We start from the raw sequence: 22603 nt of genomic DNA, 5'->3' as shown, positions 1-22603 counted from the left end.
GTAACCGATTTGATGCCCCTCATCTCTCATGGGCAGTGCAACAGTGGCTAATGTTGTTGGTGTCCTAGCTGACAGAGTAGGGTGTAGTCAGTTCGTATGTCTCAAGACCACGTGGTTGAAATAGTCTGCATGAGCTGCTTAGTGGCTGATAAAAAGTGTGAAGGCCTTAGAGTTGGCAGAGATTGGCTGCTTGTCAGATGATGATCCTATTTGACACCATAAGGGTTGTCTGTTGGCTCTGATCAGTAGACGATGTTGCTTGCTGAGGGCCATTGTGCTCTAGCCATATATTCGCTGATGACTGACCAGGAAACGGTGATGGTCAAATGCAGGACTTAACATCAGTTGGTCATCTGAACTAAGTGTGTTCATACTACCTCCAGCCAGGTGTTTTGATGCAGGATATGGGCTCTAACCACGTACTCGACTGTGGAAACGCTTTGTTGTGTTAAACTGTGTAGAAATGCAATGAACTATTGGCAACAAATGGAGCATTGCTGGTTTGTGGTTGCTTGATGACAGCTTGTGCCAGTCCTACTGCAGTGCAGGGTCAGAACTGCAGCAGCAGCTGACCTGGATATTACTTGATTGGGTGTGAAGGCCCACTTGCAGCATAGGCTGTCTTAAGTTTTATAAACATGACAGAAGTGAAACGGCACGGATAAAAATCCTTGACTAACTGTGAATTTTGGGTCTTTAAAGTTTCTATTTTTTTTTCTGCAGACATTGCATTAGGTTACTTTAGTATATGTACTGATTACTCCACAATTAACATTGTTTGTCAAAGGGTGCATAGAGTCACTTTCAGAATATTTCTGTATCCCTCCACCATCAAACAGCATTTGGGAGACTGCCCACCGAAATATTTTCATGTGGGCTCTGATCTCTAATGCAACTTGCCAACTATTTCTTGACCATTCAGTGACAATTTCCCCCATGTAGATGGAAGCCAACAAAATTTTGTGGCATTTTGAGAACAAAGTTGGTGAATGAAATTTTTTGAAGCAATCTCACTGCATCAAATTTCACTCTTAGGTTTGAATATTACACATTCAGTGTTACAATAAATGATTTATGTAGATCAAGGATAACAGAGAACCTACATGTACATCATAGCATAATTTCCATTACCATGAACAGTAACATTAGTTTCATGACTTTAAGTCTACCTTTTCTACCTGCCAAGAAGGTATGAATTAAATAAGTTGGAGGCAACTCCACAAATCCCATATTTGTAAAATTATGTAAGCAACAGGTATTGATTGATCAGGTAAAAGGTTAAGACTGCAATATAATTCATCGTGGTCCACTGCATTAAACACTTCATTCCGAAACCATTTTAAACATGAAAAAGTATTTTTATTCAAAAAGTTGAATAATATTTCACTAAAAATTTTCAAGTTATGTTAGAAAAGCTGTTTAATAATGGGACTAGTCTGTATTTCAGTAGAACTTCTCGGCCTTTTTGTGAAGTGACTTTTCTATTGCTTTAGGTCCATTTTGTGTGTGTGTGTGTGTGTGTGTGTGTGTGTGTGTGTGTGTGTGTGTGTGTGGGAGATGGAGAGTGAGAGGTGGGTGGGTGGGTGAGTGAGTGAGTGAGTGATTCTGCTTGACTAATTTTCTGAAGCCCCATAGGTTCCAGTAACAATATGTACAATCTGTATGTCACCATATTTGGAATTTTTTTTAATTGTAGTTGCGTGATAGTATAAAGTTCCCATTCGAACTAGTGTGTACACCATAGGCAGTATCAAAGCTAACTTCTCATCCAAAAGATAAATTTCGGCCTTTTGACTTAAAAGTTAAATTCAATAATTAATTGTGGTGTGAACTCTAATCAGTGCACTTGCTCAAAATAGGCAAGAACAGGGAGGGTGACACACCAGATGCTGCAGAGGGGCTGATTGATCTATAGGAGCAGGGAAATTGTGTACCAGCAACTTGACATCTATAAAATGGTAGGAGGAGGAGGAAGGGGGGGGGGGGTGGATCTCATGGTTAATATTAGAATTAAACAGCATCAACCATGCCAGATTGGATTGTACATGTGCGAAGACACAGTTATGAGCAACAACAACTCAGCACAATTGTATAGTTATTTCCATAATTTATATTCAGAAGATAAATTACAACAGTGTCAAATGGTCCCTTTCTGTGATTTTAGGTATATTGAATGAAATGTCCAACTAAATCTAAATGTTTTGGTACACATCAATAAACAATCATAGAAGAGTGAGAATTAAGAGAGAAACATCATTTCTCTAAAGAAATAAAAAAAATGGACATGGGATGGAAGACAAGACAGGAGCCATTCTCATCCTTTCTGCCGTTACGGTTCTAAACTCAGTTTTTTTCGCCTACATCACAGTTCAAAAATAAACATTCAGCATGAGATATTTGTTCATACTTTAAGTACATTTACTACTTGCACAAAGCAGAGATGTTGGCACTTAAAGATATAATAGCTCTATCCCATGTAAATTTTCCTCTTCTTTCCTTTTCAATAAACATGCAATGTTAAGATACATTTTCTTCAGAAGTGTGTGCACCTCCAAAGTCGGATTGCAATCTGTCAAATACTTATTGCCATCTGTTGCTGAAGATGCATTCATCACTGAATATGATTGCACAGAAGAGTTGTATGAGTAATATGTGGTGTTCATCCACAGACGTCACAGAAGTACCTCTGCAAGGAGCTAGGCATTTTAACTACATTGTACATACATTATTTAAGAACAGTTAGATTGATACCTACAACAAAAGAGGGGAAAGTGATCTAAAAGAGAGAGAGAGAGAGAGAGAGAGAGAGAGAGAGAGAGAGAGAGAGAGAGAGTGAGTTCATTATACAGCAACAAATTTCTATTTAAGAACTGGCAACCTGTAAAAAGAAAAGCTAATCTTTAAATGTAGTTGCAGGAGTGGAACTAAAACAATCTGTTAATGTTACACTAATTATAAATACGAATCATTCATACAATCTATGAAACACATAACTGCTTTGCTATGTCTTCCCAAATGCATAATAAAATAAAACAGTGCACAATATCTATGTTATATAGATGCATATTTTTACAGAACTATATTAGCCCTCTGTCACTCGCCCTGATGACAGATGTAATCCACAACATAAATGGTGTATTTGGACACTTTGAATAGTGTATATGAACGATTTTAGGAGTGTTTCATTTAAATCTAAATATAAGTATAGGGTATTTATAAATGAATATTGGGGTTTTAACGCTTTATAGTATTTATTACATTAAACTTACAGTTATAGATGATATGTCAAATGAAAGAGCAGCTCAAACAGTTGTGTTTGGCACCAGTGCATATGCACTGGCATAGTGAAGTGCGCGATTGGTTGAACTTCACTGTACCCAAACGCTGGATAGGCCGCAAGCGGCTCAAGACTGAGCTTGCTTTGCATGGCCTCCACGTTCACCCGACCTAACGCCATGCGATTTTTTTTTTCCTTTGGGGCTTCATCAAGGATTGTGTGTACGTGTCTCCGCTACCAGCAGACGTCCCTGAATTAAGAAACCGGATTGAAGCAGCTGTTGCTACAATCACTGAAGACACACTTATCAACGTTTGGGAAGAACTCAGCTATAGATGTGATGTGTGCCTTGTTAAAATGGGGCTCACATTGAACATTTATAAGGTTCTTGGTAAAACTGTGTGAGTTGCTCTTTCATTTGACATACCGTATCATTTATAACTGTAAGTGTAGTATAATAAATATTATAAAGCGTTAAAACCCCGATATTCATTTATAAACACGCTGTATATGGGTAAGGTATGTAGTAGTTGATAAAAACATTTGGTAGTTGTTCGTAAACACCTCCAGTACCTCTGATAGCAGCCAACTGCGAACACCTCTATAAAGGACACTATCCAACGTCAGGCTTCTCAAGTGCGTCCTGAATCATTTTCACCCATGAATAAGTAGCAGGATACAAGTCTACTACCCTTTCTGTTATCCCACAACTTTGTCACACTCCTTCTAAAATGTCTCTGAGGCATGTATATTACAAACCAATGAAAGCTCTGAACTCTCTAATATATGTTTATTTAGAACTCCTTTCCCTAGAAAAGTTGCCACAAATTTGATATAAGTATTAATACCTGTTGCAATAAGAGGTATTATCTTTCCATCCAAAAGTAACTTTGTAGCTTTGTAGTAGTACTTTGTCTTTCTTATAAGACAAAACTAACAGATGGAGAGTTAATGGAAAGGTTCTGGAAATGGTGCAAACTCAGTCCAACTCAGACTAAATAGAGCGGGAAAATTATTTGTATAACGGGTGTCATCCACGCGAGCATTGGAGGGTTAATACTACGTGAACTACTTGGGTTGTATGATTTGTCTGTTGCACAAGGTACACATCTTTTGCATGCCACAAAAGTAAAAATTAAACCAGTTGTGAGCAACTCCACAGGTACCATACTTCTATGATTTGCTTTCAGTATCTTGTTTTTCAATAACTGTTTTGAGCATTTGTTAACAAAAAGTGGAATTATCGAGGAATACCTGTCTCCATAGGTGCCCAAAGGTACCTCTGTTGTTGTATCTGTCCAGGATACAGGAACTGAAAGCTATAACTGAAACTGGTGTTAAGACTTGTCTATTCACAGATAAAGCAACTGATACTTAGGCACATGTACTGTACAGTGTGCCAGTAAGTAAATAAGACTTCATTGGTGTGGGATCAATTGCTTTAGTATGTTTGCTGGTTATTTTCAGCTAGTCTGCCTCATATCTAAATGTATTTTTCTAACTGCTGGAATGGAACAGCATTTTTTTTTCCTGTTGCCACTGCACTTTTGTTTGTCTATACAGGATTTGACTGATTTTGATCATTTTGTGTTGGTACTGCCCTCACTATTTTTAGCAACTATGCAATGCTCAAAGCACCAGAGTAATGTAATGAAAATGTTTCAGAACGAGCATTACGCAACAAACAAGGTGGAAGGCTCACAAATGTTCCAACAGTAAATGGACATGGGGATACACACATCCAAAGAGGATTAGAAAATATTGCTCCAAACCCAGCTAATTTAACTGCACGACAACACACTATGCAGCACCAACAATTAACAGCATTGCAGCAACAGAAGCAACAACAGCAGCAGTTAATCCAACACCAGTTACTAGTCCAACAACAGCAGCAGCAACAACAGCAGCTACTGCAACAACAACAGCAGCAGCAGCAGCAGCAGCAACAGCAACAACAACAACAACAACAGCAGCAGTCTGCAACAGTTGGAAATACAGGTTCCTGTCTGCACTCGTTGGGGTTAAGGATTGTGTGTCCTCCTTTGATATGCTCCTTTTTGTGGACTGTTTGAGGATTTAGTTGCATATGTATAAAGTTTTTGTATCCTCTGAACACACAAATTCCAAATGTTGAAATCTTTTGTGCAGTGTCTAATTTTCACAAAGTTAGACTTGTGCTATATTCTTTAATTGAAACAGCTCCGTACACGAGTCTCTATTCCACCATTTTTAAATATCTTTATTTGGGAAAGAGGATGGGAAAGAAGAATCATGTCTTGCTGTTTCTGTCATGTGCACACTTTTTTTTAGTTGTTTTGTTGTAATATTTCTTCTGCACTTACAAAAGAATTTGAACAAAATAACTCCAATATTCACTTCACGTTTACTGCATGTTTAACTTCAGCTGTTTTATATATTACATAGAACATTGTGCATGTGTAGTTAAACAGGAAAGTTGTGTGAGAACAAGTACTGAGTTTTGACATCATTTTGCATTTTCTTCTCAGGAGCTGGTAAATTTCGCCGTAGTAATGTTGTGAAAGAAGTTGAAAAATTAAAAAAGAACAGAGATGAAAGGAGGCAGCGTCAAGCTGAACTTAAAGAAGAGAAAGAACTACTTATGAATATGGACCCAGGGAATCCAAACTGGGAGTTCCTCGCAATGATAAGGTATTAATAAATCATAAGGAACAGTCATTAAATCATAAATTTTGTCTAGTATTGTAGCTCTACTTATTAATCAAAATGACTTTCTTCTTCTTCTTCTTCTTCTTCTTTTTTTTGCCCCCCCCCCCTCCCCAATAGCCTATTGTATTGCCGACTAAGCAGATATTTGTAGCTTCATTTCTTTTCATAGAGCTTTATAATAGTAATTTGTGTAGTCATGCTTTATTTTGTTTGGCACAGCTACAACTACAGCTGGGTCATTCCATGTCAAGTGTCCCAGTTAGAAGATGATCCCAGCTCGACCATCTTCAATTTTGATGAATTTTGTACAGGATGTACCTGAGGGTCCTACATGAACTTGTGCAAAGTTTCAGGCTCACTGTAACCTGGTTGAGGTGCTAGAGCCATTTTCGTGAAGACCACTTTTACAGAGACCGAAAAGTCGTGAAGGAATTGTCAAGTTTGGCATTCCACTGTTCCTGATGTATAGTATAGTGGTACAACTTTGTGTGCTCTAAACACAAATGTTGCAAGTAGAGTTCAGAAAGCAATGCATTTGGCATAATCTCAGTTCAAAGTGGGCAACAAATCATGCTACGAGAACTTTGCCCCATAATTTAATGAGGCATAAGTAGTGGAGAAAGTGCACTATGGACCTGGTCTTTTGCCAAACTACTGTGTGTTTCGTATATCACAAATTTTGGCCTGGCTTTTGTGTTTAGTTACTGTGCTACCATCCTGTAAATTTGCTAAAAAAACATGAATTTATCAAAATGTACCTGTGTTCAAAGTCATGTATCTCAAAATGGACACTTACCACATTACATTCATTAACACCATTCAACAGAGCACATTTCATTTTATTAGAAAAACTTATTTTCATTTTGGTGTCTCTTTGGGGAAGGTGCAAAAAATTCGCCTAAACTATTGACTTTTTTGGTAATTTGGAAAATGCTTGCATTGGTCCATGGTGGCTATGCCACTACCAATCTCAAGACTGGTAACCCCATCGCCATGGGGCCATGCCCGATAGCCATGCAAGGTCAGCCACGGGTGGGTTTCTTTACTTCAGTTTCCCATGCCTGAAAGTGGGTATCTAGCAGGTTACCAAGACTTTTTTGGGTCTCTCTGTGGTTCCCAAGACATACAGAATTCTTCAATTGTTAAATGTTCTAAATTTTTTAGCTGATGTCCAAAACTATTGCTATCGGCAAACTGTATTGCCGCCCCATCATTGAAGCAGCTGGGACAGGTATGACTGCAATTATCTGTTGTTCTGGGATACAGCATATCTCTCTTCTAGTAGGCCAATGAAATGATTGAGCAGCTCCATGAGGATGAATTAAATTAATCAAGGCATCATTTTGTTCACATGAAACTTCATAGATATTTCCTAGCCACCATTTTCCGACACAAACGCAAGCAACATACTGGCCAGGCTGTAGTTCATTAATAGCAACCTGTTTAGTAGCAACTTTAGCATGTCAGTTAATATTTGCTATAAAGGACAATGTATCATTTTATAATCTGTATATCCTAAGTCGCTTTTCATCAGTTGGCACAAAATGGTGATGGTCTCTTGTACCAGACACTGTACGTCCATCCTCAAAATGTTTCTGTTGATCAGTTTTTTGCATCTTCAATAATTTTTTTTTAATGTAAATAAATTCAATGGCATGAATATATATAACAGAGGGAAACATTCCACGTGGGAAAATATATCTAAAAACAATGATGATGTGACTTACCAAACGAAAGCGCTGGCATGTCAATAGACACACAAAATTCAAGCTTTCGCAACCAACGGTTGCTTCGTCAGGAAAGAGGGAAGGAGAGGGAAAGACCGAAAGGATGTGGGTTTTAAGGGAGAGGGTAAGGAGTCATTCTAATCCCGGGAGCGGATAGACCACTTTTGGGGTTTTTCTGTGGGAGGTTCTGGATTTGAGGGGATGATGTGACTTACCAAACGAAAGTGCCCCACTTGTGATAGCATACTTTCCGGGACTGGATCAGACTCTGAATGTGGCTCTCCAGCAGGGATAAGACTTCCTCAAATCCTGCCCTGAAATGAGATCCATCCTTCATGAAATCCTCCCCACTCCACCAAGAGTGACTTTCCACCGTCCACCTAACCTTCGTAACCTCTTGGTTTATCGCTATGAAATCGCCAAACCACCTTCCCTACCCTCTGGCTCCTACCCTTGTAACTGCCTCCGGTGTAAAACCTGTCCCATGCACCCTCCCACCACCACCTACTCCAGTCCTGTAACCCGGAAGGTGTACATGATCAAAGGCAGAGCCATGTGTGAAAGCACCCACGTGATTTACCAGCTGACCTGCCTACGCTGTGAAGCTTTCTGTGTGGGAATGACCAGCAAAAAACTGTCCATTCGCATGAATGGACACAGGCAGACAGTGTTTGTTGGTAATGAGGATCACCCTGTGGCTAAACATGCCTTGGTGAACGGCCAGCACATCTTGGCACAGTGTTAAACCGCGCGCGCCTGCCTTTACAAATGTCTGCTTGTGTCTGTGTATGTGCAGATGGATGTGTGTGTGTGTGTGTGTGTGTGTGTGTGTGTGTGTGTGTGTGTGTGTGTGTGTTCCCCTTAGGAGGAAAAAAGGACAGGTATACACTCGCGCACGCGAGTGTATACCTGTCCTTTTTTCCCCCTAAGGTAGCAGCATTAAAACAGATCAGTTGGTGTTGAGATTTGGTTGTCAATTGGGCGCTAAACGCTTAACTGTGCTCCCAATTCTGTCACATGGTAATTTCCCTTGGCTTGTTCTGAAAAAAATTCCATTCTGTAGTAATGCCAAAGTCTTTTTGATTATGGCAAAGATTTAGGAAGCTCTTAAAATTTTTGTACTGTGCTCCATAACTGTCACTAAAATCATGAATATGCTTAATTTATTTAAAAATGCACGTAAGGGATTTGATAAAGTATGTTAAAAACAAATGCACCACAACTGTGTCATGTCTGAGGCAATCACTGATTATGCAGTAGCTGACAATCTTCAGGTCTTCACTACCTTTGTAGTAAATGGCAAATGGATGTATTGTAGCTTGACTATTTTCCCAATGGAATCCCTGCACTGCGTCTTGGACAATAAAGGAGTAATCTTCTGTGAAATCTATTAATATAATCAATTCTCCTGGTTTCAGACCGTCTTTAGTGAACTGCAAATGCTTGCTCCGATGCTTTGCAATGTAGTGGTGAATAGAGAGGGCCAACAGTTTTGTAACTAATTGTAATCTTCTTTTATTGGGCTATGTGCCAACATTAGTTTCACATTTTGGTGTATTGTGCAGACACAAACTGAATGTGAACCAGCTGTGCCTACAGTCACACACAACTTTGGCCTTAGTTCACAAAATTTAGAAAATCCAATTTCCGGCCCATTTTTATTGCAGTAAACAACAAATATTTAAGTTGCTCAGTAATAAGTATTTTTGTTTTTTTAACCTTTTCTCCATCTATCCGAACAGTAATACAGTCCTTTTTTCCTGGACAGATCCGACTAAACTCTTCATCATAAAAATGTTCTATGACTCTTGCTTCACATCCTCAGAAAGCTTTTTTCCCCATATTTCCCTTTGGGCTGTGCCAGTATTCCCTGTTCAGGTTTTAACTTTCTAGCCTTCCTTACCATTCTTTCTGAAACACAAAATTCTTCCATAGTCTTTTAGATAGACTAGCTTTGGGGAACTAAGGTCAAAAATTGAATTTTCTCATTATTTGATATATGTAATTTTTCTTTCGGTTCTTGGATCACCTCAGTGTAATATGAACAAGTCGAGCATTGCATGCTTGTGGATGGTTGCTCCAATTCACTGGGATAAAGTCCTCCCACTTCTGCAATTTTCTTAATAACTGCACCTTCAACTTGATGTATTTTGCACTTTTTGCATATCCTTTTGTATCCATTGCACCAATTCATTGAAATTTTAATGGTGATATTCCAACAGATGTTAAGCTTGTATTCAAATTGTGACCAACATTAGTCTCATCTTCATCTGAGTGATTTGTAACATCCATTTGTGAATATTTCATTGTATCAAATTCTTTTCTACAAGAAGGGCGCATATTTTGGCCTGGTTCAATATCAGACATGGTTATCCTTTTAGCTGTTTCTATGTTGATTGAGCACAAGCTTTTTTGTGCAGTGTGGTTTTTCTTGCCAAATGGGTTGCAGCATGATCTTCGCAAAACCTCAAATCTTTTTAGGAGTAAAGCTTCATGGTGGAAGCATAGTTGAGTATTTTCAGTAGGGTGTAAACCACTCCATCTAGTAAGTAATTCTTGTTCTTCTAAGGAAAATTGCTTTACAGCTTTCAGTCCTTTTAAGGCACTGTATGTCGTTAAATGACATGGGGAATTAGTATTTCCAAAACTGCATACATTAACTTGATCTTGTTCTTCCATTTTAGCAACAACTTGACTTGCTTCAGACACAAATCAAATTGTCGAGTCCTAAATAAAGAAAAGAAATAAAATTAATAAGCATTCAGCTTCCCAAAAATTATGCAGCAGTCTCTGGTACAGTTAAATGGTTAAATCAAGCAATGAACCTGTCACAAACAGGTTTAAAATTGCCGAACAAACAGCAAAATGAATATTTCAACAATGAAGACATAATCAACAAAATTCCAAATAGTAGGTGACATTCTTGCACCTTACCCAAAGAGACACCAAAATGAATATAAGTTTCTTTAATTGAATGAAATGTGCTGTGTTGAATGGTGTTAATGAATGTAATGTGGTAGGTGTCCATTTTGAGATACATGACTTTGAACACAGGTACATTTTGATACATTCATATTTTTTTTGGCAAATTTACAGGATGGTAGCACAGTAATTAAACACACCAGCCAGGCCAAAATTTGTGACATACTAAACACCCAGACAGACCAGTAGTTTGGCAAAAGACCAGGTCCATAGTGCACTTTCTCCACTACTTACGCCTCGTTAAATTATGGGGCAAATTTCTCGCGGCATGATTTGTTGCCCACTTTGAACTGAGATTATGCCAAATGCATTGCTTTCTGAATCTACTTGCAACATTTGTGTGTAGAGCACACAAAGTTGTACCACTATACTCAGAAGCAAGAGTCTATCTCTTTTGCATTAGGAAAAGTGGAATGCCAAACTTGACAATTTCTTCATGACTTTTCGGTCTGTGTAAAAGTGGTCTTCACGAAAATGGCTCTAGCACCTCAACCAGGTTACATGTGAGCCTGAAACTTTGCATAAGTTCATGTAGGACCCTCAGGTACATCTTGTACAAATTTCATCAAAATTGAAGATGGTCGATCAGGGAGCCCTAGGACACTTCACATGGAATAACCCAGCTTTCAAATAAAATAATTTTAAAATACTTTTCCCATGCTCTGGAAAGTATTTTCATACTCTATTTACAAGATGATTGGATGAACATGTTACACATCTGTATGGAGCAAATGAATATTATGGCCCCTAAAGTCTTCTGAAACGACTGTCACTTAACTACAAACTCGTGTACTACAAAATCACATGTAATGCATTTTTGTATGTCGCTGTGTCATCGAATTGTCTGGCAGTATTTCAGTGTGGGTTTTGTGTTATAGTTTAAGGCATTGTTTTGTTCCTCTAATTGTTTCTTAATCCCCTTGTATTCTTTCTCTTTCTTTAAATGTATTATTTATAGTTTGTTACTTATGAAATCTGAATGGCAAAGAATAATGGATTACAACATAGATATCATAATTTTATATTGTGTACAGGGAATACCGGAGTAGCATTGAATTTAGACCTCTGCGAGAAACCGATCCTGTTGAAGACCACCAGATAACAGTGTGTATTCGGAAAAGACCTCTAAATAAGAAAGGTGAGGGATGCATATATAAAGGAAGTTTAATTGTTACTTATGGTATCTAGCAGAAAATTGCATGAAACAAATTTGTGTTATAAATATATATTTAGATAGCAGCCATACTTTCATAAGTCACACCCTATGAACTATTCTCCTTCAGACACTCATTGCTTTGTAGGACAGTGTCCTCTGACTGCTTACCAGTTACTATACTGTTAAAGTAATCCATTTTTGTATCTATTTTGCAAGTAGCCTGTTGTTGCATTTCACGGAGGTAAGCTTTTTCGACTGTATAATAAGATCTTATAAGATCTCGCTGTAGCCCATAAATTTACGGGTTTGGGAAGCAGTTATTGTCATAAGTAGCTTAGTCACATTTGCACAGAAATTAGTGTAATCACCGATCGAGGTGGCACAGTGGTTAACATACTGGATGATGGTGCAAACCTGCATCCAGCTATCCTGATGTACATTTTCCGTGATTTCCCTAAATTGCTTCAGGCAAATGACAGGATGGTTCCTTCGAAAGGGCACGGCTGACTTGTTTCCCCATCCTCCTCTAATTCCATGGGACCAATGACCTCACATCATCTAGCCAACCAACTAGTGTAATCTGACTGTAAGTAGTTATTTGTGACTAGTTTCATCAAAAGTACACAATGATGTGTGTGGGTTGAAGTGTTGGGAGGAGTATATTCATCTATATTCGAAGGCCTTTTGTTTCTTTATGCTATAGTGTGTGTTCGTGCACTACAATTGCCAAGATAAAGTAGAGCAAACTTGTGATTTAGGTGTGATTTGTGATGTAAGTTATGGATAGTATTCAGATGCATGTATGGCATGTGTGATTTCCGCTATGTATGAGCTCTGCACGGATGGTTCAGTTGAAAAGGCCATGGCTGAATTTTATGTTCCATCTTCGCCTACACCATATTCGATCACAACTATTGGCCACAAAGCAAATAAGAAGTTCATTCGCCTGAAGGGGTTCATTCGCCTGAAGGGGTTCATTCGCCTGAAGGGGTTCATTCGCCTGAAGGGGTTCATTCGCCTGAAGGGGTTCATTCGCCTGAAGGGGTTCATTCGCCTGAAGGGGTTCATTCGCCTGAAGGGGTTCATTCGCCTGAAGGGGTTCATTCGCCTGAAGGGGTTCATTCGCCTGAAGGGGTTCATTCGCCTGAAGGGGTTCATTCGCCTGAAGGGGTTCATTCGCCTGAAGGGGTTCATTCGCCTGAAGGGGTTCATTCGCCTGAAGGGGTTCATTCGCCTGAAGGGGTTCATTCGCCTGAAGGGGTTCATTCGCCTGGAATAATTTACATTCATATTACATACTAAATATGGTTACAAGCTGACCCTTTAAGGGTTGTTGTATCTTTGGGTTTTTACCAATGTAAATTAGTAATTCTCGTCAATCATGTTTTTACATATGATGTAAATTGAAATTTCTGTGGAGTTAGGAGGAGGTGTCAAGGAGAAACTTTTCCAGCTTGTTTTAAAATTTGAGATTGCTATGTGTGTGATATTTTATATCATTGGTAAGTGATCAAAATTTTTGATGGCAGCGATGCACAGCCCTTTTCTTCCCATCTCTGGTCAACTTTAATATGAAAAAATTGTCATTTTTGTTTCTGGTGTAGTAATAATGTTCATCATTATTCCTTTTGAACTCTAGTGGGTTATTAACAACAAATGTTATGAGGGGATAACAACTGGAAACAATAGATGGCTACTCACCACTTAGGGGAGGCATTCTGTCACAGGCAGGCACAGTGAAATATAATGCTGGAAATATTCATAATTCGGATTACGTCCTTCATTAGAAACTGAATACACACTGAGCCACCCGAACACGACTCGTGACCTATCCTCACAGCTTTACTTCCACCCATACTTCGTCACCTACCTTCCAAACTTCACAGAAGTTCTTGTGCAAAACTTGTAACATGAGCACTTTTGGGAAAATGATGTTGCGGAGACATGGCTTGGCTACAGTGTGGCAGAAGTAAAACTGTGAAGACAGCTACACAAGCATGACTCGAAACCTAAGTTGGTAGAGCACTTGCCTGCAAAAGGCAAATGTCCCGAGTTAGTGTCTCGGTCTAGCACACAGTTTTAATCTGTCAGATAGATTCATATCAGCACACAGATTTGCTGCAGAGTGAAAACTTCATTACAATGACTATCGTCTATGGGCTACATTTGTGTCTGAGGTGAGAAACGATCTAGCTGGGATAGGTAATGGTGGCGTGGAAGAGGTGTGGGGGCAGGGATAACAGTATAGTGCTGGGGAAAGATGCTAGTACTGTCTGTGGAACTGTGAAGGAATGTGGTGGAAACATGAAAGGGGTGCTAGGTGCAGCATTGGGGAGGGGGAGTGAAAAGGGGAAAGTACTGTTTTCATATGCTGGTGGATTGGGGGGTATAGTATTAAAGTGAGAACAGGGAAGGGGATAGGCAGTGGAGGGTAGGGTGGTTAGGTGAACAAAGGACGTGTCATGGGGAGAGTTCCCATTAGTGTAATTAAGAAAATCTGGAGTTAAATGGCAACAATTGAGATGGCACGGGTTGTGAATCAGTAGTGAAAGTCAATCTGATTGTGTTGGGTGGCATGCTCAGCAACAGTATGGTCCAATTGTCCATAAATCACAGTTTGACATTGGCCATTCACATGGACAGATAACTTGTTAATAGACATGTACACTTAGAATATGGAACAGTGGTTGCAGCTAAGTTTGTAGGCAACATGGCTGCTTGCACAGGTGACCCTACCTTTGATGGGTAAGACATGCTGTGACAGGTCTGCATTAGGTGGTATTGGGAAGATGTATGGGATATATCTTGCCTCTAGGTCTATTGCAAGGATGTCAGCCATGAGGCAAGGAATTGTGCAGGTTTGATGGGTGGCGGAATACCACTATGGGAAGGTTGGATTGTATATGGGGAGAATACCTCTCATTTCGGAGAACAGTGGTAGTTAATAGAAATCATGGAGGGGAACATGATTAAGTTGCTCCATTTCATTGGCATGTTTGAAATATGTTGAGGTGCTGTGGTACCATGCTTGAGGTAGAGTCCAACATAATCGAGAAAGGTGACGAATGAACAAGAAAGGTGGCTTGTTGGCCTGAGGAGGACCAAGTGAAGCAAATGAGGGAGATGTTGAGATTCTGGAAGAGAGTGGATAGGGTGTCCTCGGCGTCAGTCCAGATTACAAAGATGTCAGTGAATCTGGACTGGGTGATGTGGTTGGGATTCTGGTTGGTTAAGGATTCTTTATAGGGCCTATAAATAGTGGCATAGGAGGATGCCATGCAGGTGCCAATTTCTGTACCACAGATTTGTTTGTAGATGATCACATTAAAGGTGAAGTAATTGTGGGTGAGAATATAGTTGGTCATGGTGATTAGGAAAGAGGTTGTAGACTTGGAGTCAGTAGGGCTTTGTGAAAGATAGTGTTCAATAGTGGCAAGGCTATGGGAATTACAGAAGTTGTGTACAGGCAGGTTACATCAACAGTGACGAGTTGGGTGGTGGGTGGTAAAGGAACATGCTCTCCTTGTCTGAATTTTGTGGGGGAAATACATATACTGTGAAGCAGTGGTCAAAATGCCTAACTCTTTTTTAAACAGATGTCTACAAGTTGATCACGGGTGTTTCGTTTTTAAAAATTTGTTACCCTATAACATTATTCCACAGGACATTATTGACTGAAATTTGTTACGTTATTGATGTCTCACCCCAAAGATCTAAATGGTTTGATGTGCTAATGAGGCAGAACAGAATTGTTTCAAGGGTTAAAGAATTTGTGTTTTTTACCATGTCTTCTGTTGTGTGTAAGTTTGGATTCAGTACAATGCTAATGTCATTGTACATATATATGATGACGAATAGTAGACCTATGATTGAGCATTGGGAACCATGTATGTGATCACTCCTCAGTCAGAATAATCTCCCCTGGTTACATTGATAGAACTACTTAGCACAGCTTTCTGCATTCTTTTGGATCAATACAACATCCATTTGTTACCCCTGTACTATCAATTCCACATACCATCAATCGGATAAAACCTCAATTCGTGTAGGAGAATATTCTGATTCTCACAGTCAGATGCCTTCAGTAGGTCACAGAAAATACCATCTAATGCTCGGTTGTTGTTTAATAGTATTAAAATTTAGAGAGCGAATGTGTAAGTGCTCTTTCAGTTGGAAAACGCTTCGGAAATCGTAATTGTGATTTACTAAGGATATTATTATTACTTGGTTAGGGCACTGTGCTAGAGTACATCCTTCCAAAATTTTGGGGAAAGACACAAGTGGAATGGGTCTGTAGGAATTCAAAAATGAAATATTTCAATCTTTCTGGAAAACTACCCTGAGTTACTGATGCATTACATATTTTAGAAGAGACAGTATGCATTATATGGGAACAACTCTTCTGTACTTTTTTGCAAATCGTATCAAACCCAGTCTGTCTTTTATTGTTGAGATAATATATAATTTTCCTAATTTCAGAAGGAGAAATTAGGGAGACCTTCATTTAATCTTATGAGAGTTGCTTTTTCAGCATGTTTTCAGATTTATCTCTTTAATTTCTTGACTCGACATTTTTTTGTTATATTTTAGAAATGGTTATTAAATACACTTACAACCTGTCATCCTTTAAAGCCCTTAAATTTAAATCAGTGGTGAAGTTATCCTATCCTATTCAGTTACCTTTTGCCCTGTCTCTTGTTTATCTACACTGTTGTCAGAATCACTGGTTTCTGACATAATGTGTGTTACTTGATGTTTTGAATAACTTTTCTTAGTAATTTTGTATAAATTGTATAGTGTGCAGTTACTGAAGGATATTTAAGTGTTCGTCCACTGCCCTCTTTCTACTTAAAACACTAGAGAGTGATACACACACACACACACACACACACACACACACACACACACACACACACACACAGCGAGAGAGAGAGAGAGAGGGGGGGGGCTGATTATTGAATACTGATTTATCAGTGATCACATTCCAGAAGCCCAGCAAGACCTCAAGCAGCACCTCAACGCTCTAGGTCACTCCCAAAACCTGACACCTGCATCAATCTTCATCCTCATACCAGCAGTCCCTACAGTCCTACTATACTCCACACTCCACAAACTGACCCGTTAGTCCTCCCCACTGGTTGTCCCATTGTGGCTGGGTGCTATTTTCACACTGAACAAACTCTGCCTTTATTGATCAACACTCCAAACCTTTGTCCATAACATTGGATCCTACGTGAAAAATACTGCGCAATTTCTTCGCTGCCTTTCCCAATGTCTTCCTGATATCAAACCAACCACCAATTTCCTAATCCTCCCAGTAGGCGACCACATATTGACCCACAATTATTTCACCTTTTAAGGCCAAATCCATAAACAAATGCATGTCACTGCCATGAGTAGTTGCATGGCACATGGATCTATAGGACTCTTGCCTAGTTGATTAGCCGGCCGGAGTGGCCGAGCGGTTAAAGGCGCTACAGTCTGGAACCGCACGACCACTACGGTCGCAGGTTCGAATCCTGCCTCGGGCATGGATGTGTGTGATGTCCTTAGGTTAGTTAGGTTTAAGTAGTTCTAAGTTCTAGGGGACTTATGACCACAGCAGTTGAGTCCCATAGTGCTCAGAGCCATTTGAACCAACCTAGTTCAGATTAATTCCATACAGCCTTGCCACCCAGCAGGAGTTGTTGAAATACACTGATAACCTTACCAGAGCTGTCATTGACAGATAGTATCCCATCCAGCTCATCTGTAAACAGATCTCCCATGCCATCTCCTCCTTGGACTCTGGTAACCCTGCCAACCAGACACTAACCAGTGCTCCTCTAATCACGTAGTACCATGCTGGCCTTGAAAAGCCTGACCCCATCATTCACTAGGGCTTCACTACCTCTCGTGCCTTGAAATGAGGGAATCCTTCCCACGTCACCCAAAGTAGTGTTGCGCCGTCCACCCAGCCTACAGAATAGTCTTGTCCATCAAGACTCCTGTTGTGCACCTCATGGATCCTTCACTTATTTTTAACTATCTATCTGCAATCTCTCTGAAAAGGGCTGACAATTCAGTTGTCAAACATGTTGCACATGGCACTAATGATTTCAGCAGTTGTTTTATGAGGTCTGTTCACAAAATTTGGGAAGTTTGTCCACAAAAATTTTTCTACGCTTCCCTTTTACTTACTGTGCATTGTCTCCTTAAAAGTGCTCTCCTCCAGCTCGATACATTGCTCCCAACACTGCTTCCACTTGCGGAAGCAGTCTTGGTACACCTCTTGCTGGATAACGTGAAGTGCCATCTGCAAATATCCTGTTATCTCATCTATAATTGTAAATCTTTATTCTTTAAAAGGGATTTTCAACATTGGAAGTAAAAAAAAAAGTCCGCAGGGGCCAGATCTGGAGAGTACTGAGGATGAGGCACCACAGTGATCTCGTTTTTTTGTGCAATAGTCACACACCAACAGGGATGAATATGCAGGTGTGTTTTTGTATTCAAAGAGCCGTGGATTGTCTTACTACATTTTAGGCTATTCCCTTCTCACATTTTCTCGCTTGGGTCGCAACATGTCCCGATAGTGCCATTGATTAACAGTTTTTCCTTGTGGCTCAAATCCATGATGAACTAATCCTTCAAAGTCATAGGAAAATATCAGCATGGATTTGACATTTGACCTGTCCTAGTGATCTTTTTTTGGTCTTGGAGTACGTTTCCCGACCCATTGTTAAGATTGAACCTTTCAGTCAACATCGTAGCTGTAGACCCACATCTCAACACCAATTATGATTGTCTTAAGGAATGTATACGCAAAAGCCCTTCACATATTGTGAGGCGAAGGTGTTGCTGGTCTTGAGTCATGAGCCATAAGATGAACCTGGCAGCATCATGATAAATTCCCAGACGACATGTTAGGATTTCATAACATGGTCCAACTGAAATGTTCTATTCTTCTGTATTCTCTCAATCAGTCTCCAGTTGGCACACACAATTTCATTGACATTCCTGATGCGATGCGAGCATTGTTGGTAAACATCCAAGGGTGTCCTGAACCGGGGTCATATATTAACTTCTGTCCAGCCATTTTTAAACAATGTGAACAGTCCATAACACAGAGTAGGGCTCAAGCTCCCATCACCATAGGTTTCCTGCATCATTTGGTGTCTCTCTGTAAAGGTTTTCTTAAGTTTCATGCAGAATTTAATGCAGACATGTTGCTCCTCCAACTCTCTCATCTTGAAATTCGCAAACTGTGCAACACAACATTCTACTCGTTATAGCATTGAACAGTAACTAACAGACATACAACAATGAAACTTCTGGGAGTTATACATTTCACACAGGCATGAGCAGCGATGCCAATTGCATTTTGTTCCAATACACCATTGGTGCAAAATTATGTATGTTCTGGAATTTTTTTGAGCAGACCTTATACAACAGACCTTTCCACCATAATTTTTCTGAACTATGCAGGTGGGAATTTTCGCCAACATTTTGTGCAGTCTTCTGAACCTAAATATCTGTTAACTTGTTTCCACTCTCTCTCCCCCCCCCCCCCCCCCCCCCTGTACGTCTTGAGCCTGTTCCTCTTTAGTCCATTGAAACTACGAAATTCCTGGGGATCGTGCTCAATAAGAAACTTATGCCTCTTATGCTGTCTCAATACTATCCACCATTGTGGCATATGTTTTGCCACTGGCGTCTTTTGCACTAGCCCGGTTGAGTGTCTGTTTGCAGAAGCTGCTGAACTACCACTGTCCTACCGCCTTGACTTTCGCCTCAGCAGATATGCATATCATTTGTCTGCCATTCGTGGCCACCCATCCTAACCCCCCTCCTTACAAGGATCCTTTGATCACCAGTATGGAGCACGTCTCTCTTCTCTGTTATCTCCTGGAGTTAACTTTTGATTGTTGCTCCGGCAAATTAACTTCACCACTCCGATGATGTCTGTTTTGCTGTCTGTCAGCAGGTGGTGTCACTTTGGCATCGCCACTGGTCCTCCCTTCGTGGGAATAAGGGCCAGGTTATTAAGCCTCTCCCATCCGCTTGGACGACCTCTCGGGTCCTCCCGGCATGAGAGGTAATTTTAACTGTGTTGTATATTGGGCAATGCCTTTTTAGCCATCGCCATTTAAGTGGCTCTCCTCCACCATTTTGTGCACATTGCACCCAACTTTAAACTGTCTGCCATTTCCTGACTGAATGACAATTTTTTTTTTTTTTTAACTGTTTACATTCCCGCTTGGGTTTGGCGTCTGAGTTATCGGCTGTTTTAGCAAATGATGCGCGGCCTGTCGACCGCATTTTATTTTTATCTGTCGTAGCAATATGGTGAAGGCCATTTAATTTTTATTTTTGGACCTCCTTTTCTGTATGATGTATTTTATAGACCTTTCTCCATGCTCCTGTTTTTAGCTGTCTTCTCTTAACCTCAATTGGAATTCACATGTAGTCTCTTTCTTAGTGATCTATAGTTCTGACATGAGCGTGTATGACCCTAGTTGTTTTTGCGCCCTAAAAAAAAATAAATAAAATAAAAACACTCTCACGTTAACCACTGCCCACACTTCCGTTCATGTTAACCACCGCCCACCCCGTCTCCCCCCTGTGTCTTTTCTCCCTACAATTGCTCTGACCTCTATCCCTTTTCTCCCTACAATTGCTCTTGACCTCTATCCCTTTTCTCCCTACAATCGCTGTGACCTCTATCCCTTTTCTCCCTAAAATCGCTCTGACCTCTATCCCTTTTCTCCCTACAATCGCTCTGACCTCTATCCCTTTTCTCCCACCTATTCGCCTACCATCCCTCTAACTCCTACCCTTTTCACTCACCATTATTTCTCTACTATTTTGTTCCCCAACCCTCTCCTTTACTCTCCCCTCTGCCTGTTTTCCTCTTGACTACCACCTTCCTCTCCTTTCCTTCTCCCTCTCCTTCCATCACACTTTCTCTCAAATGGTCTATTCTCTAAACTCATTTGGTCTGTTGTGCAGCCACTGAATCATCTGGGTAAAGACATTATCCTGCTACCCCACTTACTTCATACATTCTACCCTACCGCCCCCCTCCCCCTCCCCAGGCGGTCCACAACTCTTTTGTGGATACGTGCGTGGCGAGCACAGGGCCCCGAGCTATTGCAACCTTCCTTCCTTTCCAGGGCTGCCTTTCCTTCCCATTCCCCTCCTTTCCTCTCCTTGCTCCTTCCCCCTCACCCTCTCCTGTCCCTCTCTTGGTGTCCTTGCTTATGTTGGTCCCCGCTATCCTCCTGGTTATGTTGGTTTTGCAATTTTGCTTTGTTGCGTAATCTCCTCCTTTTGGCACTCCCTGGTCCCCCTCTGGTGTTTGACCTCCGTAACTAAATTTCTCTTCTGTAGTGTGAGCCGTTTGGAGAAGAGCACCTTACCTAGTGTCTACGACGTGTGCTCTCCTAGTTCATTCCACCTTTTCTTTCACATCGTTGTCTGATGCTACGGTGCATAGCCAGCACGGTAGCCAGCCCGTGTGGTGGGGTCGCTATGTACCCTTTTGGTCGAGCCCCCTGAACACACAGGGATCCCACTTCTGGTACCTCAGCTGTGACCACCTCATGCATGCCTTGGAGTGGTTGCTCGTCATCCTGGAGCATCGGAACTCCCGGCAATGGCCGCCGTGCCAGACAGCCCTTGCTGTGGCTGGGTGGTGCCCATGAGGAGAGCCCCTGATCGGAGTGGGTGGTATCAGGGCGGACGCTATGCAAATGAAACGCATACGGGTCCAAAACTTTAGCCGTTCTTCTGCGGCCGTCTCTCTGCGTGGAACTGATTCTTCTAGTGCTGCTTCTCCTGCCCCTTCGGCCTTCCCTTCCATGGCTACCCCCTGGGAAGAGGGTCAGTCCCGTCGGCTAGGGGCAAAGCCTTTCCCCCGCTATCTGGTTTGCACCAGGACTGATGGAGATACTTTCACCAATACCAAACCTTTATTCTTTGTGGAACACATTGAAGAAAAGTTTGGCAAAGTGGACTCCCTGAGCAAGATGCGGTCAGGTTCGTTGCTGATCAAAACTGCTTCAGCTGCCCAGTCTGCGGCCCTTCGTGTCTGTACCCATCTTGACACAATTCCAGTGTCCATTACCCCCCACCAGTCTCTAAATATGGTTCGAGGTGTGATTCTTCACTGGGACCTCATCCTCGAAACTGATGAGAAACTTCGGGACAACCTCGGACGGTGAGGTGTTCACTTTGTTCAACTTGTGTAGAAGGGTCCTAAGGGGGTCCTAAGGACAATCGCATTGATACTGGTGCCTTTATCCTGGCCTTCGAAGGGGATACCCTCCCTGAGAAATTAAAGATTATGGTTTATTGATGTGATGTGAAGCTGTATATCCCACCTCCTATGAGGTGTTTTAAGTGCTTGCGTTTTGGACTCGTGACTTCCCGCTGTTCGCAGGCCCCTCTCTGTGGTGACTGTGGACGTCCACTCCCTGAGGGGAGTCCATGTGTTCCCCCTCCTGTGTGTGTTGTCATGGCAATCAGTCTCCGCGTTCACCAGATTGCCCAGTACATAAGAAGGAAAAGAAGATACAGGAGTATAAGTCCCTTGATCGTTTAACCTACACAGAGGTTCGTAAGGAGTATACAAGTCTTCAACCTGTGTCCATGACATCTAGTTATGCTTTAGTTACATCTTCACCCTTCCTCCCCCTTCCTTACCCCAGTCGCAGACCCCTCTCCTCCCCCCTCCCCTGCGGCTCCCATACCTTCTCTTCTGGGCGCTGCTCCCCCTCCCCAGCCGGAGAA

The 22603-nt window shown here is 41.1% G+C and overlaps 1 protein-coding gene across 2 annotated transcripts in view; it reads left to right on the top strand.

Moving 5' to 3' along the window:
* Nucleotides 1-22603, top strand: part of LOC126259250 (kinesin-like protein Klp10A) — a 291616-nt gene that overhangs the window by 232461 nt on the left and 36552 nt on the right. For both annotated transcript variants that reach the window (XM_049955875.1, XM_049955876.1), the window contains exons 5-7: nucleotides 4943-5275; nucleotides 5785-5947; nucleotides 11709-11812. In XM_049955875.1, the coding sequence (XP_049811832.1) occupies nucleotides 4943-5275; nucleotides 5785-5947; nucleotides 11709-11812 (600 nt within the window). The remainder of the gene's footprint in view (nucleotides 1-4942; nucleotides 5276-5784; nucleotides 5948-11708; nucleotides 11813-22603) is intronic.

This window comes from Schistocerca nitens, chromosome 5, assembly GCF_023898315.1.
Source record: "Schistocerca nitens isolate TAMUIC-IGC-003100 chromosome 5, iqSchNite1.1, whole genome shotgun sequence".
Classification (NCBI taxonomy): domain Eukaryota; kingdom Metazoa; phylum Arthropoda; class Insecta; order Orthoptera; family Acrididae; genus Schistocerca; species Schistocerca nitens.
The sequence above is the reverse complement of the archived record's forward strand: the minus strand, read 5'-3'. Positions and strand labels throughout refer to the sequence as shown.